Here is a 16,520-nt window from a genome sequence, read left to right as displayed (position 1 = left end):
GTTACACATTCTCTCATTTTTGCATTTCCAACTTTTAACATCTATCTTTGACTGGTCTCGTTTTTCTAACTGGGGCACTTGTTGTATGTGTTTTTTTTTTTTTTTTTTTATCTAGCTGTCCCCACAGCATTAAATATATGGTTTACCGAATATCATTTTACCATCGGCTGTAAACATGGGCCCTGTAGAATACTCCGTGAGCATCACTGTCAGCATCTTTAGATTCTGGTAAATATATTAGACAGTAACATCTATCACCTATTTTTGCCCATCTAGATCCCCTAAATCAGGGACGATTCCCCTTGATATGGCTAGTCGTGTTTTGATCCACTTTTTCCTTTTACACCTTGGTTCCACTCTGACCTGGAAACAATAGTTTCCTCTCTCTCTCTCTCTCTCTCTCTCTCTATATATATATATATTTATGTGTGTATGTAGGTTTTTTTTTTTTATAGCAGTCATATGTCCGTTGAGCCCTTTTCTGCCTACCTGATTGCCTGTTGTAATCCCAGGGTGTCTTTGATTCGCTCTGTCTCCGTCACCAATATTGTGAGTGTGTTTGTTATAGTACGCAGTTTGTAATGTCATCTTATTTTGAATTTTTCTTATACCACGGTGACAAATTATTATTGTACATTTTGGCCATTGGTCTTTTGGATTAACTATAGCATCAACACCTTGAAGAAGACAACGGAAGTTGAAACACGTTGAGGATTAATTCATATATCAATTACCATAATTTTGTCTCTTTTTAGTTGATTGATGGGTACATGTGTGATTTGATGTGATAGCCATTTGTATAGGGTCTGTACATCATAACCCCTTGGCTTGTTTTTAATATTTGTACGATAAACTTTTTGTATTTTATTTGTGTATACTTTGTTTGGTGCCTTTAACCTCCTCACATCCGCGCTACAGCCTACGATGAGCACTGACTGGCAGCACTATGGGCACTGAGTGTGGGCACTGATGGTGCTGCCCATCAGTGCTCATCAGTGCCGCCCATCAGTGCTCATCAGTGCCACCCGTCAGTGTCCATCAGTGCCACCCGTCAGTGTCCATCAGTGCCGCCTATCAGTGCCCATCAGTGCCACCCGTCAGTGCCACCTCTCAGTGCCCAGCAGTGCCACCTCTCAGTACCCAGCAGTGCCACCTCAGTGCCCAGCAGTGCCGCCTATCAGTGCTGCCTATCAGTGCCGCCTATCAGTGCCACCTATCAGTGCGGCATATTAGTACCTCCTCATCAGTGCCCATAAGTGCCACCTCATCAGTGCCCATAAGTGCCACCTCATCAGTGCCCATAAGTGCAGCCTATCAGTGCCCATAAGTGCAGCCTATCAGTGCCCATCAGTGCCGCCTCATCAGCGCACATCAATGAGGGAGAAAAATTTATTTTCAAAATTTACTCGCAGAAAATAAGAAAAACTTTTTTTTTTTTTTTCAAAATTTTCTGTCTTTATTCTTTTTTTTTGTAAAAAATAAAAAACCCAGAGATGATTAAATACCACCAAAAGAAATCTCTATTTGTGTGAAAAAAAATGATAAAAATTTCATATGGGTACAGTGTAGCATGACCGCGCAATTGTCATTCAAAGTGTGAGAGCGCTGAAAGCTGAAAATTGGCCTGGATGGGAAGGGTGTTTAAGTGCACAGAAGGCAAGTGGTTAAGTGCCGGTTCACACTAGGGCGACCTGTGAGGCGACCTGGTCGCCTCACAGGTTGCCGCAGGTCGCCTCCCATAGGGAAGCTGCGGACCCGTTCTAATAGGAGCGACAAGTCGCTCCGACCTAGAAAAAGGGTCCGGAGCGTCTTTGGGGCGACCCAGAGGCGACCGCCATAGACTTCAATGTTATGAAGTCCGTGGCGGCCGCTCCGAGGTAGCGGCGCGGTGCGAAGTAGCGTAGCTGCAGTGTGAACTGGCGCTGAAATGCCACCCAAAATACATTTTTCTGTGACAATCTCCTCAAGGATTTGTTAGCATTATTGGTCTGTCTGACATAGTTGGTCTAATGAATATTATTCTGTAATCTCCTTTTATGTCCACAGGTGCAGCTTTAGTCTCCTTTTCAGATGCATTCTAGGATTTCATTACCTCCTTTTGAAAGACCCGTTTAAAAAATTCTCTCAGCTTGTCTGAAAGGAGAGGATTACTGCTGTACTGTCTTTCTGATCTGGTGCTTGGGGAAACCTATATAAAGTATTTCAAACAGAAACTGTAACAATAAACTACCCCAAAACTATTATAGCTCCCCTTTAAAAAATGAACCTGGAAATATTACTACAGAGAATCCACACTAGACATTAGGACTCTTGCCACATCGAGTAAAATAAAATTTGTATAACATAAAAGCTAATACTATAAGGTGTTTTAGTTCTGAATAATAATAGGGAAATAGGGACATTTTGTGTGTGGTGGTCTGTAGCGATGTATGGGAGGTCAGGGTAAATCCACAGAACACAATGGTGGACCAACCTTCTGACACACCTGTAAGATGCTGAAGATACTTCGGCTACCTTTAGCTCTTCAAAAGAGTAAAGATAGGCAGTACAGTCACAAGGTAGGTGCAGGGAGTATAGAAAAGAATCACCCCCCTTTAAAATAATCACATTTTATTGCTTTGCAGTCTGAAATGAACACAGACCCTGTTTTTGTTTTATCCAGCTGTATTTACATCCAAGTGGAAGATATAACACCAAACATGTCAGAAAAAAAAATTAAAAAAATAAAACAAATCACTGAGTTAGAAGGATCAACCCCTTTAGTCTCGGTTCACATTTATGCGATGCGGGAAGGCTGCGAATCCGCAGCCTGTTCCCGCATCGCACACGCACCCCCGGCAGTTCACACTGCCATATGCGATACGCTGGGGGTGTCAATGTAATGTTAACGACACCCCCAGTTTGATCGCAGTGCGATCGTGCAGTTCGCACAGGATCGGATCGCACAAGTGTGAACCGCTGTGCGATCCGATCCTGATGCGGCTGCCAAAAAGGGTCCCTGTGCGTGTTTGGTGCGGCTGCGGTGCGAATTTAGCCATACAAACTGTATGGCTAAACTCGCACCGCACAGCCGATCGCATGTAATGTCGGAGCAGTGCGCTCCGACATTACATGCGAACCCCGCACACGCACAAGTGTGAACCGGGGCTTAGTCAGTAATTTATTGAACCACCTGTAGCTTTAATTACAGCCTTTAGTCTGTTGGAATATGTCTCTACTAACTTTGCACATCTAGACTTTGCAATAATTGCCCACTCTTCTTTGCAGATCTACTCAAGTTCTGTTCAATTTCATGGTGACCGTTGGTGGACTGCAGTCTTCAGGTCATTCCACAGATTTTCAATGGTGTTGAAGTCTGGGCTCTAACTAGGCCATGCAAGGACATTCACCTGTTTCTCCTTCAACCACTGTGTGGTCATTATGTTGGAAGGTAAACCTTCTTTTCACTGACAACTTTCTGGCAGAGGGCAGCAGATTTTCCTCCAAGAATTTGACAGTATTTTTGCTTCTATCCTGACAAATGCTCCAGTCTCTGCTGCAGAGAAACACCCTCATAAGAGGATATTTTCATATCTATACGTTACTGTAGGAATGGCATTATTTGGCTGGTGAGCTGTATTGGATTCTGTCAGACACATCGGCTGGTGTTGAAGCCAAATAATGCAATTTTAGCCTCATCTACATAACTCCTTTTTCCATGTGGCCTCAGAATCTTAAAGGTGCGTTTTGGTAAAGCTCAGTCGTGACTTCATGTGGCCTTTCTTGAGCAGTGCCTATTTTCTTGCAACCCTCCAATACAAGCCACCATTTGTAGAGAATTTGTGATATTGTTGTCAAATGCACACAATGACCACACTTTGACAAATTCCTGCAAATGCTTCAGAATTGCTGTAGGCCTCTTGGTAGCCTCTCTGACCAGTTTCCTCCTGGCTCTTTCATCCAGTTTGGAGCAACATTCAAATCCAGGGAGGGTCTGTGTTGTACCAATTACCTTCCACTTAATATACTTCACTGTGCTTCTAGGCATTCATAAAGCCTTTCAATTTTTTTTGTATTCATATCCTGACTTGTACTTGTCCACAACTTTATCCTGGAGATCTTTTGATTGTTTTGCTTTAGTTGTACTACCAGGGATGAAATGCTCCAGGAAAGCTCTTTTCATGCTGAGCTAATCAAAATGACCACAGTTAAAAGTCAAATGGCTTTGTGTGCCATTGAGAAGGGGAGTAGCTACACCTGACTGAGTTTGCAAATAATTTTTAGGAGGAGAGTGATCCTTTTTCCCAACGCAATGATTCTGTTTTTTTTTTTTTCCCTGCTATTTTGATGTTCTATCTTTCACTTGGATGTTACAAGTTGCACTGAGTAAAAACAGCTGGATAAAACAAAAACAGCTGACTTCATTTCAGACTGCAAAGCAACAAAATGTGATTTTAAAGTGGGATGATTATTTTCTATACCCACTGTATTGCCCCCTTTTCTTATAAAGGAAGTAGGGAGACAAACCCTGTAGGTACATTTTTGTCAATTATTCATATCAACATGTAAATATAGTTCAAAATCCCTATAAGACAGGTCTGTGTCCAAACATATGGCAAGTTTTCTAGCAATCAAGGTCTACAATTCCAATGTACAACTGTAAATGACTACTAGGCTATCAGGTCATACCTGCTGGCCACCTTCTCCATTGACAATGGGTGTAGGAAGAAGAGGAATGTCGGTTGTTAGCAGTGTAGTATTTTCCAGCGGTGGAGGATGATGGTCCGCCATCATGGATAAAACATACATTTACAAGCGTCTTCAGACCCTACAGAGAAAAAAAAAGCATGTATTATTATACAAGTTTTATAAAGGCTTGTTCAGATGGGTCAGAAGCTGCAACATGATGACATGGTTCACCGTTTTGGACTTCCTTAGCACTGATGCAAAAGTGACAGGCTCCCATCATCCTTATGGCTGAGAGCAGCACAAAGATATTTTAATCTGAAATGAATGCCCGTGTTCGACATGGCCACACAATGTATGTGCAATAAATGCTCCATGACCAAAGAAATTAATGGAGTCTTATCAACTCAGGAAGTACAGAGCAGTAAGCTAATACAGCCTATAGCTGTATAAAGATTTTCAACAGTGTAGTGGTAAAGTACATAAGCCCCTCCATCTATTACATCAGTCCACGCAATAGAAAAAAACGTTGAAGAATACAAAGATGATATCATGGAACATGTTAAGAAAATGACACTATCAATAAAAATGTTTAACGCAGAACTCCAGCTTTACCTCCCCAAAACAGATGCATTGTGCATGTAAATTAATCACAACCCCGCTGTCATTCTATCTGTATCCCACCTTATTTAGCTGTAAAAAGCAAGTTTATATGTCTGTGATATCACTCCTTCTCCTGGCTGAATTTCAAAGTTCTCTGACTTCCTGTGTCCTTCCTTTACTAGTGATGATACTACATGTACCATCATGCATCTGTAGCTTCAGGGCAGGCTATGGGAGTCACTAATTGTGATCCATTCAATCCTGTCCAGCAGCAGCAAAGCTAGCTATCAGAAAAGGCTGTGTGTATGAAGGAGTTTCCTTTTGAATAATGCTGTGATCTGTGAGGAGGGACTTGGGAAGATTGGACTCTTCCGGTAGGTGTGACTGGGTGGGATCGAAGTCTAATTAGGATGTATTCCACCCTACCCACCATCAGAGCTCTGAAGAAAGTGGATTTGCAGAGTTCAAAAGACAACAGAGGTGTGTTTGAAACTAGAGACTGAGCAGGAAGTGGCTGTAAGGCCCTCAGTTTATATCCAGACTATACAGTGTCACATAGTACAAAGCCTCAACTAAACCCACACTATCTGAGGATCTGCAGACAACAGAGAAACATGGTATAGAGGTATGATCTAAGCTGGGATCATGGATCATTCCATTCAGTTCTATTGAAAAGAAAGTTGGAGTTCAGCTTTAAAGCAGAACTATAGACAAAACGTTTCTTTCCATTTGGGATTGAGCAACAGAGGGTTAGAACGCGTCAAGATTTTTGGACATCTGTGTCCCATTTTGAAAATTTCCCTTCAATTTCTGTCCTATAGCCAAACTGGAAGTGCCAGGAAATCAATGCAAATTTAGAAAATCCCATTGGGGACACCCAGGTCACCAGAACTAGAGTCCCCATTGGAAGATTTACCCTCTATTACTTTTCTGGGAACAACCCAAAGTTTGAAATTTTCTTTACTTTTATTTTCAATGACAACAGCAAAACAAAGCAGGAGCACAGACCACAATAAAAACTGACAGGGGTTCTGATCCCTCTCCACTATATAAAGAAAAAAAAAAAAAACACACGTTTTCCCTTTAGGTATACTTTAACCACTTACGGACCACCCGCCACAGTTTTACGTCGCTACTTTGATATTAAATACCGGGGTTATGGCAGCAGATAGCTGCCATCATAACCCCGGTATTTTTTTTTTACAGGGCAGGCCCGGTATTTTTTTTTTACAGGGCGGGCGGTCCTCTTTCACATAAAAGTGGTCCCAGCGGTGGATTTGCTGTGGGATCACTTTTATGGGCGGCGGGATCACTTTTATGTGTTTATGGGTGAGATTACTTTTTATTTTTTGAATGAAAAAAAGTGTATTTTTTTCCCAAAAAAATTGTGTTTATAACACCGCTGCGCAAATACGGTGTGACAAAGTATTGCAACGATCTCAATTTTTTTCTCTAGGGTCTCATACATAATGTTTGGGGGTTATAAGTAATTTTCTAGCAAAAAATACTGATTTTAACTTGTAAACAACAAGTGTCAGAAATAGGCCTGGTCCTTAAGTGGTTAAAGTTGATCTAAAGACAAGGTGTTAGCCATTTTCTTGGGTTTGCATTGCTGTCTGTGTCTACCTGTGCAGAGATTTGCCTTCTCTATTAATCCAGGTAAATAACTGGCACCTGGGTTGAAAGAAAAAAAAAAAAAGAGAAAAAAAATCTAAGTTTAAGCTTACAATGAAAATGAAAGATGACAAGATATTTATTGCACGTTAAGAGATTTCCCTTCACTTCCTGATGTGTCAAAGTAACACAAAATTAAATCTACCCAGTGGGAAACATAAGAAAAAAAAAACAAAAACAGGGGTTTTAACTATTCTGTTAAATAAGGCACCACAAGCAATGTATTCGGGGGCAGGAGACGAGCTAATTTGCATTATCTGTCCTCCCATATATACAAATAAAAGGAACAAAGTTAATTGGTTACAGATATCTGGACCGCTCTGGCACTAGAAATGATGTAAAAAGGTTCGATTTACTTTTTTATATTTTTCCATGTCCAGCAGTTATCAGATGTTCCAAATAGGAGGTTTATATTTAACTGCTATATTTGAGCACTTCATTAACTTGTTAGTTATGCAAAGTTTCTGAATGACAAAATCAATTACAACGTTGATAACAATGTTGGCATTAGTTTTTAAATCCACAAACACAATATCGAAATCTCTATTCACAGAAAAAGTAAACTGCAGATAATGAAATTTTCCATTATTTGCAGATAAACACTGTTCATTACTGTGGAACATTGCACAGAGAATCTGATTTTAGGGAGATTAAAGGGCCTTTGTTCATCTTTGAAAGTTTTTTGGTTGTAATTTGAAACATTAAACAAAGGAGATAAGGTTTTGCTGGCTGAACCCTAATCACAGAATACTTCTGCAAAAATATTAAAAATTGATTTCACACATCTAAACTGTCCACAGGCTGTTTTTTTTTTCCTTCTAATCCTTTTCCAGGTGTAGGATTAGGATTCCGCAATATTTAAAAAAAAATAATAATTAGATGTTTACCATCTTTAAATCCATGGCTTAATAAATAAAATCCTTGTTGATTATTTAACGCAACTGGAAAATGATAGATAGAAAGATCGTTCAACCACAGTAAATCAAAAGGTTTATACCAAAACACAGGTCCTTACATTTTTAATCAGAGGACATAAATAAGAAAATGATGAATGTGCCGTCACTCAAGTAGAGAATTTTTACCAACATGTCAGTACAGTTAGTCCTCTACATTCGAACTCTGTAAGTTGTGAACCTTCAAAGATATGAACATACACTATATTGCCAAAAGTTTTGGGACACCTGCCTTTACATGCACATGAACTTTAATGGCACCCCAGTCTTAGTCCATAGCATTTAATATTGAGTTGGCCCACCCACTGCAGCTATAACAGCTTCAACTCTTCTGGGAAAGCTGTCCACAAGGTTTAGGAGTGTCTATGGGAATGTTTGACCATTCTTCCAGAAGCGCATTTGGGAGGTCAGGTGCTGATGTTGGACGAGAAGGCCTGGCTCATAGCCTCTGTTCTAATTCTTCCCAAAGGTGTTCTATCAGATTGAGGTCAGGACTCTGTGCAGGCCAGTCAAGTTCCTCCACCCCAAACACGCTCATCCAGGTCTTTATGGACCTTGCTTTGTGCACTGGTGTGCAGTCATGTGGGAACAGGAAGGGGCCATCCCCAAACTGTTCCTACAAAGTTAGGAGCATGAAATCATCCAAAATGTCTTGCTTTGCTGACGCCTTAAGTGTTCCCTTCACTAGAACTAAGGGGCCAAGGTCAAGTCCTGAAAAACAACCCCGCACCATAATCCCAGCTCCACCAAATGATTTTGAGCAGTGCACAAAGTAAAGTCCATAAAGACATTGATGTGCGAGTTTAGGGTGGAGAAACTTGACTGGCCTGCACAGAGTCCTGACCTTAACCCGATAGAACAGTGTTTCTCAACTCCGGTCCTCAGGGCACACTAACAGGCCAGGTTTGCAAGAAAACTGAAATACATCACAGGTGAAATCATTTGCTACTCAGTGATTGCAGTATTCTAGTCTGCATCTCACCAAGGTAATACTTAAAATCTGGCCTGTTAGTGTGCCCCGAGGACCGGAGTTGAGAAACACTGCGATAGAACACCTTTGGGAAGAATTGGGTATGAATTGGAGTGGAGACTGCGAGCCAGACCTTCTTGTCCAACATTAGTGCCTGACTTCACAAATACGTTTCTGGAAGAATGGTCAGACAATCTCATCTTTTGAAAAAGATTTAGGGGTACTTATTTTAGAGGATTGCAAAATGAGCAAACCGTGTGGACATGTACTGAAAAAAGTGAATTACAGAATGCATCGCTAGAGGGGTCACAAGCAAAAGATAGGAGGTCCTAACTCCCTTATTTGAATCTTTAGTTAGACCTGCTTTGGAATACTATATTAAGTTCTGGAGACCACACTTACAAAAAGATATTTATACGTTTAGGATAGAAAATGTCCAAAGACAGGCAACAAAAATGGTGAAAAGGTCTGAGGGATGAATCATCAGTAGAGACTTCAGGAACTTAAAGCTGAATTCCACCCAAAAGTCAGCTTATGTGACTCTTTCCCCCCCTCCAGTGCCACATTTGGCACTTTTCGGGGGGGGGGGGGGGGTACCTGTTTTTGACAGGTACCTGTCCCCACTTCTCGAAAGTTGGGCCTCCCTCCTCCTTCCCTGCAGCAGGGCCATTCAGAAAGCGCAGTGCGCTTCGCACATGTGCACTAGGGAACCGGCTGAAAAGCCACAAGGCTTCACTGCCAGTTTACCTTACAAACACTGGCGGCCGCAGCACCCAAGAGCCGATGGTAACATTGGCTAGGGTGTCGACATCGCTGGAATCCAGGACAGGCAATTGTCCCAATATTAACCACTTGCCGACTGCCTAACGCCGATCTACGTCGGCAGTCAGCCCCTCACAGGCAAAGTGACGTAGGGCTACGTCACTAGCTTGTGAGGGTCTAGGGAGCGAGCGCGCGCCCCCGGAGGCGCGCTCCCGCTCCCGCGTGGTCACGGACCCCCCCGCGCGTGTGACCAGCGGACCCGATGTCCGCCGGTCACTCGGCGATCGGCGGGGGAGAGGGAGAATGTCAGGCAGCTTGTGTAAACAAGCTGCCTGTCATTCTCCTCGCTGTAAAGACACTGATAAAACGGATCTAGTATGTAGATCCGTTGATCAGTGTCCTTACAGCTCAAGCCACAGCCAATCACAGTAGAAAGCACGCCCCTAGGGATACACACAGCCCCTCCCTTCCAAATAAAGTTAACCCCTTCACAACCAGTGTATTTTTACAGTAACAGTGCATATGTATAGCACTGATTACTGTAGAAATGTCACTGGTAACCCCAAAAGTGTCACAAATGTCAGTCAAGGGTCCGATCTGTCCGCCCCAATGTCGCAGTACCGCAAAAAAAATCGCAGATCGCCGCCATTACGCGTTAAAAAAAAAAACAACAAAAATGACAAAAATCTTTCCCTTTGTTAGTAAACGCGATAACTTTTGCGCAAACCAATCAAAATAAGCTTTTTGCGATTTTTTTTACCAAACATATGTAGCATAAAACAAATTGGCCGAAAATTTTAAAAAATTTTGATTTTTACTTTTTTTTTGGGGGGAATTTCATATAAAAAAATGTGAAAAATATTGTTATTTTTGCAAAATTGACGCTCTTTTTTTGTTTATAGCGCGTGATCAAAAAAATCGCACAGGTGATCAAATACCACCAAAAGAAAGCTCTGTTTGTGGGAAAAAAAGGACGTCAAATTCGTTTAGGTACAGCGTCGCACGACCGCGCAATTGTCCGTTAAAGTCACGCAGTGCCGAATCGCAAAATACCCCCTGGTCAGGAAGGGGGTAAAATCTTCCGGGGCTTAAGTGGTTAAACATCAGCAGCTACAGTATGTGAAGCTGCTGACTTTTCATTTTATGCTTGGGGGGTGGGGGGGCAGAACTCTGATTTAAAGTAGTTGTAAAAGCTCAAGGTATTTTACCTTCATGCATTCTATGCATGAAGGTAAAAAAAACTGTTTGCAGCAGCCCCCAGGCCCCCCCTCCCCAATACTTACCTGAACCCCATCTCAATCCACCAATGTGCACGAGAGCAGCAGCTACCTGGGGTCTCTACCTCCTCTTTAGCCTAAAGAGGTTGTAAACCCTCTCTTGGAAGGTTGGAACCCTCTCTTAATAAGGCTTACCTATAGGTACTGTAAATATCTCCTAAACTTACACCGTTTAGGAGATATTTACTTTTAATGCAGTCAATTACGTCATCGGCGCATGTGCTCTGAAGGAACGGCCACCTGTGCTGTTCCTTCAGAGCCCTGTGCCGTGAACGGCGGCTCCCGTGTGCATGCACGGGAGTGATGTAATCGTGCCTCCGGCCAATCAGATAGCCGGAGGACGCAAATCAGGAAGCAGGATGGCCGAACATGTCAGCCGTCCTGTTGCTGTGCAGGCGGCACTGCGGGGGCTTCGTTCTAAGGTAAGTATTTCATAATCAGCTAGTATGTCTTTGTCTAACAGGATTTTTTATTTTTTCTCATTTTTTTGTCCAGAATTTTACTCTTTAAGACAGCAGCAGGAGCTGCTGAAGGAAAGAAGGGAAAGGGAGACATGACTGGTCAAGCGGAAAGAGAAGGAGGGCAGTATAATCTTAAAAATGTAGTATTTTACTGAAAGAATAGTTGATGCTTGAAATAGGTTCCCAGCAGAGATAGGGAGTCAGACAGACAAACAGTAAGTGGATTAAAACATGCTTGGGACAAGTAAAAATCTGTACTCAAAAAAGGCAAAAATATATATACAAATTAAAAAAAAAATATATAAAAAAAAAAACTTTTTTTTTTTTTTTTTAATTTGTATTGTATAAATATTTTTGCCTTTGAGTACACACATATACACGTTGTCCCATTCTTGTCTAATACAGGCTTCTAGTTGCTCAACTGTCTTAGGTCTTCTTTGTCGCATCTTCTTTATGAAGAGCCAAATGTTTTCTATGGGTGAAAGATCTGGACTGCAGGCTGGCCATTTTAGTACCTGGAGCCTTCTTCTATGCAGCCATGATGTTTTAATTGATGCAGTATGTGGTCTGGCATTGTCATGTTGGAAAATGCAAGGTCTTCCCTGAAAGACGACTTCTTAATGGGAGAATATGTTGTTCTAGAACTTGAATATACCTTTCAGCATTGATGGTGCCTTTCCAGATGTGTAAGCTGCCCCTGCCACACGCACTCATGCAACCCCATACCATCAGAGATGCAGGCTTCTGAACTGAGCGCTAACAACTTGGGTTGTCCTTGTCCTCTTTAGTCCGGATGACATGGCGTCCCAGTTTTCCAAAAGTAACTTCAAATTTTGATTCGTCTGACCACAGAACAGTTTTACACTTTGCCACAGTCCATTTTAAATGAGCCTCAGCCCAGAGAAAACGCCTGCGCTTCTGGATCATGTTTAGATATGGCTTCTTTTTTGGCCTATAGAGTTTTATCCGGCAACAGCGAATGGCACAGTGGAATGTGTTTACCGACAATGTTTTCTGGAAGTATTCCTGAGCCCATGTGATTTCCATTACAGTAGCATTCCTGTATGTGATGCAGTGCCCTCTAAGGGACCGAAGATCACGGGCATCTAGTATGGTTTTCTGCCCTTGACCATTTCGCACAGAGATTGTTCCAGATTCTCTGAAACTTTGGATGATATTATGCATTGTAGATGATGATGACTTCGAACTCTTTGCAATTTTTCTCTGAGAAACTCCTTTCTGATATTGCTCCGCTATTTTTCGCCACAGCATTGGGGGAATTGGTGATCCTCTGCCCATCTTGACTTCTGAGAGACTCTTTTTATACCCAATCATGTTACTATTATAATAATAATAATAATAATAATAATAATAATAATACAGGATTTATATAGCGCCGACAGTTTGCGCAGCGCTTTACAATATGAGGGAAGACAATAGTTACAATACAATTCAATACAGGAGGATTTAGAGGGCCCTGCTTGTTAGAGCTTACAATCTAGAAGGGGGGTCAAGTGAAACAAAAGGTAATAGCTGTGGGGGATGAGCTGTTGCCAATTGACCTAATAAGTTGCAAATTGGTCCTCCAGCTGTTTCTTATATGTACATTTAACTTTTCCGGCCTCTTATTGCTACCTGTCCCAACTTTTTTGGAATGTGTAGCTCTCATGAAATCCAAAATGAGCCAATGTTTGGCATGACATTTCAAAATGTCTCACTTTCAACATTTGATAGGTTATCTATATTATATTGTGAATAAAATATAAGTTTATGAGATTTGTAAATTAGTCTGTTCTTTTTCTTGTTCCAAAGTCAGAACCGGGACCATCACCTGTGAAGTAAAAGGTCTTGCACTGCTCCAAAAAGGACCTGTAAGCTGACCGTCACACGTCGGAAGGAAGAACCTTACAGTAGGGTAATGACGAAACACGATGTTGTAGATGGACCGAATGACCTCGTGGACCCACTTGTTCCTGTGCCAGGAGAGTCCACGGGTCCGGGAACCAGCAAAGACATTCCCCACCCCAGATACGGATGAGGGGGCACCTTCCTGCTGAAGGGGCCTTGTCCGTGGGTCTGGAGAAGCCGGCACTTGACTTGCCAGACCAAGTTCGCTTGGATCCTCAAGAGGAGGCCCCAAAGGGCTCCGATACCTTGTCAGTCGACACTAAGGGACAAAACAACTTATAAGCCGAGGAGGAGGGCTCACGTCTACGATGAAGGTTCTTGCCCTTAGTAGCCTGGGGAAGAAAAGTACTCTTCCACCCTGTGAGATTTTTAACCAGGTCATCCAGGGTAGCACCAAAACAGGCGATCTCCTTAAAAGGAAAGAGGAGTCAAGGCCTTTTTTTTTTTTAGAGGTCTGATCTGCAGACCAGCATTTGAGCCAAACGACACGCTGAATGACCACTGCTGAAAAAGAGAGCCAAGCCACTAGGGGAGCTGCATCCAAAGAGGCATTACAGATAAACTGCAGCCCCTGGACCAGCTGGTCCGCCAGCATAGCAAAGGCAGGGGGGGAGCTGTTCTCCCTCCAGGTTATGGTGTAAAAGCTTAGCCCACGCGGTCAGAGTCTTCGACACCAGGGCAACGGTAAAAATCTGCCTCAGTGCCGAACCAGCCAGGGTGTACAAATTGTGGGCCACAGCCACTGCCTTCCTGTCAACCGCAGACTCCTTAACCGGAATCACGGTTTCCTGGTTTATGCCGGAAACTGGAGAGTCCACCATCGGTCGGACAGTCCACTACTTAAGAAGGGACTCCTCATAGGGGTATCGCTAAGCAACTCGCTTTGGGATTCCAAGGGGACACTTTGATCATCCCCACTCTTCAGTGACAATTCTGTCAAAATAGGATGGGAAAGGGAACTCCTTTGCCGCTCTGGATGGCTTGTGATTGCCAAAAGGGAGCCTGCGCCACCGTCGCAGCTGTGTCCTCCATCTTTAAGTCTCAAGCACAGATAATCAGTGCGTCCACCAGCACATGTTTGTGCGCAGTTGCAGAAGCGGAGGAATCATCCTCACTATCTGAGGATTCAGGACGCGTGGTCGCAGACCCAGCAGGGTGACCCACGTCCACAGTGGCCAAATCAGATTCAGGATCTGAGAAGACAGATGAGGCAGGGGAAGGCGGGGGGGCACTTTATGCCAACCCGTCGCCCAAAAGCCACCTCCACCCAGGACACAAGGGACTCCAGGGAAGCCGTCAGTGGATCAATGGATGGATGACCCCACAGCCCCAGATAGGGGGTCAGGTGGGGAGATGTGCTCTAAAACTCCACGAGTCACGAGGGGGACCCCACAAAAAAAGTGTAAAACACAGCTAAAGGGAAAGCCCCCACCACTCTGGCAGCACCACCCGGTTGCCAGTCACATAGCACCAATCGATCCTCAGCAGCGAGTGAGAGGACCCCACCAGACTCACCACCCCGCAGAAACCAGGCGAATCTGAACTGCATGAGCAGCGATCAGGAAATGAAAGGATCCAGGAGTCAGCACCAGGGGGATGAGGAGGGGCTCCCACCACCGAAATTGCCGTCCAGAGGACTCCACTGTCATGGCCTCCACTATCCAATGGCAAACCACCACAAAATGGCCGCTGGACTACACAAACATGGCCGCAGTGCTTTGAGCACACAGGCTACAAAAAAATGGCGGCCCTGAGTGGCACTACAAGGCTCCCAGGGACCAAGGAGGGATCCCTAGGCATCAAGGACAGGCCCAGGCAGGATTGAGGGGCCCTGGCATGAGCCCCCACCAGGTAAAACCCCCCACGCACAGCCGATCGTCCGGTCGCCGGCAGAGCACCCCCCTGCCCCCATCGCCAGCACAGCGCCCTGCCTCCAACCCAGGAGGTGGACCATATCACCCTCATAGCCCTAGCATTAGTGGAGGGGGGTAGGGTGGGGGGGACAGATGAAGGGGGTGCCTGACAGGAAGGAGGGGAACTTGGGGGTCAGACCATCCCAAGGAGGGGCCCACGTCCATCCCAAAAACCTCCAGGGGGTAGAGGGGGGGGGGGGGACAGCTACTCACCATACCAGAAACCAGGTGGGCACCACTCCAGACAGAACCTCCTCTCCATTAAAATGAGGGCTGTAAGCCAAGAGAACGCTGCAACTCCGGCCGAGACCCAGTCGTATGCGACCTCGCAAGGTTTTTAACTCGCAGGCCAGCCCCCGTCCAGTGGGGCTGTGTCATGGCCGACCTAGCGCGGAGCCGAGGTCTGCATGCGCTCACTGGCCAGACTGGAGTGACCACTGAATCTAGATTATCCAGCCCATCTCCCAGTCCGGCAGTTGACTGTACATCATCTGACACTTTTGGGCGTACCAGTGACATTACTACAGTAATCAGTGCTAAAAATATGCACTGTTACTGTAATAATACCATTGGCAGGGAAGGGGTTAACCTTGTGGGAGATCAAGGGGTTAAATGTGAGCCTAGGGGAGTGATTCTAACTGTGGGGGGGGCGTGCCTTCTGAGATGACCATAGAGACATGTGATCCTATATAGCAGGATTACATGACCTCTGTGATCATCCCAGGGATCTCTCTCAGCCGGAAACGATCGCGGGTGTCAGGCGGCAATCGTAGCCGCCTGACACGCATCGGCTTCCCTGCTGACGAGCGGGGCGAGAGCACACCGCCGGCAGCGCGCGTGCCCCCTAGTCTCCTGAGAGCAAGCGACGTATACCTACGTCGCTTTGCCCAGGAGTGGCTGCCTGCCGCAGTAAATCTGCGGTAGGTGGTCGGTAACTGGTTAAACCAGGTATTGGTACTTTTGGCAGTGTGGGCAGGTGCCAAGTCCTGCTGGAAAATTAAATCAGCATCTCCATAAAGCTAGTCAGGAGAGGGAAGCATGAAGTGCTCTAGAATTTCCTGGTAGAGAGCTGCACTGACTTTGGACTTGATAAAAAACAGTGGACCAACACCAGCAGATGGCTCCCAAAATCATGGAAACTTCACACTAGACCTCATGTGACTTGGGATTCTGCGCCTCTCCACTCTTGCTCCAGACTCTGGGACCTTTATTTCCAAATAAAATGCAACATTTTCCACAGTACGTGATGATTTGTGGAGCCATGTTATCTGCTGGTGTTGGTCCACTGTGTTTTATCAACTTCAAAGTCAGCACCGCTATATTAAAAGAAACCT

The 16,520-nt window shown here is 44.3% G+C and overlaps 1 protein-coding gene across 2 annotated transcripts in view; it reads right to left on the bottom strand.

The window, feature by feature from the left end:
• The window catches only part of FNDC3A (fibronectin type III domain containing 3A), a 491,075-nt gene that overhangs the window by 398,237 nt on the left and 76,318 nt on the right, over window positions 1–16,520 (bottom strand). For both annotated transcript variants that reach the window (XM_082246110.1, XM_082246111.1), the window contains exon 2: window positions 4,669–4,807. In XM_082246110.1, the coding sequence (XP_082102236.1) occupies window positions 4,669–4,788 (120 nt within the window). In that variant the 5' untranslated portion in view covers window positions 4,789–4,807. The remainder of the gene's footprint in view (window positions 1–4,668; window positions 4,808–16,520) is intronic.

The sequence above is a fragment of the Pelophylax lessonae genome (assembly GCF_965119305.1).
Source record: "Pelophylax lessonae genome assembly, chromosome: 2".
Taxonomy (NCBI): domain Eukaryota; kingdom Metazoa; phylum Chordata; class Amphibia; order Anura; family Ranidae; genus Pelophylax; species Pelophylax lessonae.
This window is presented reverse-complemented; position numbering and strand designations above follow the sequence as displayed.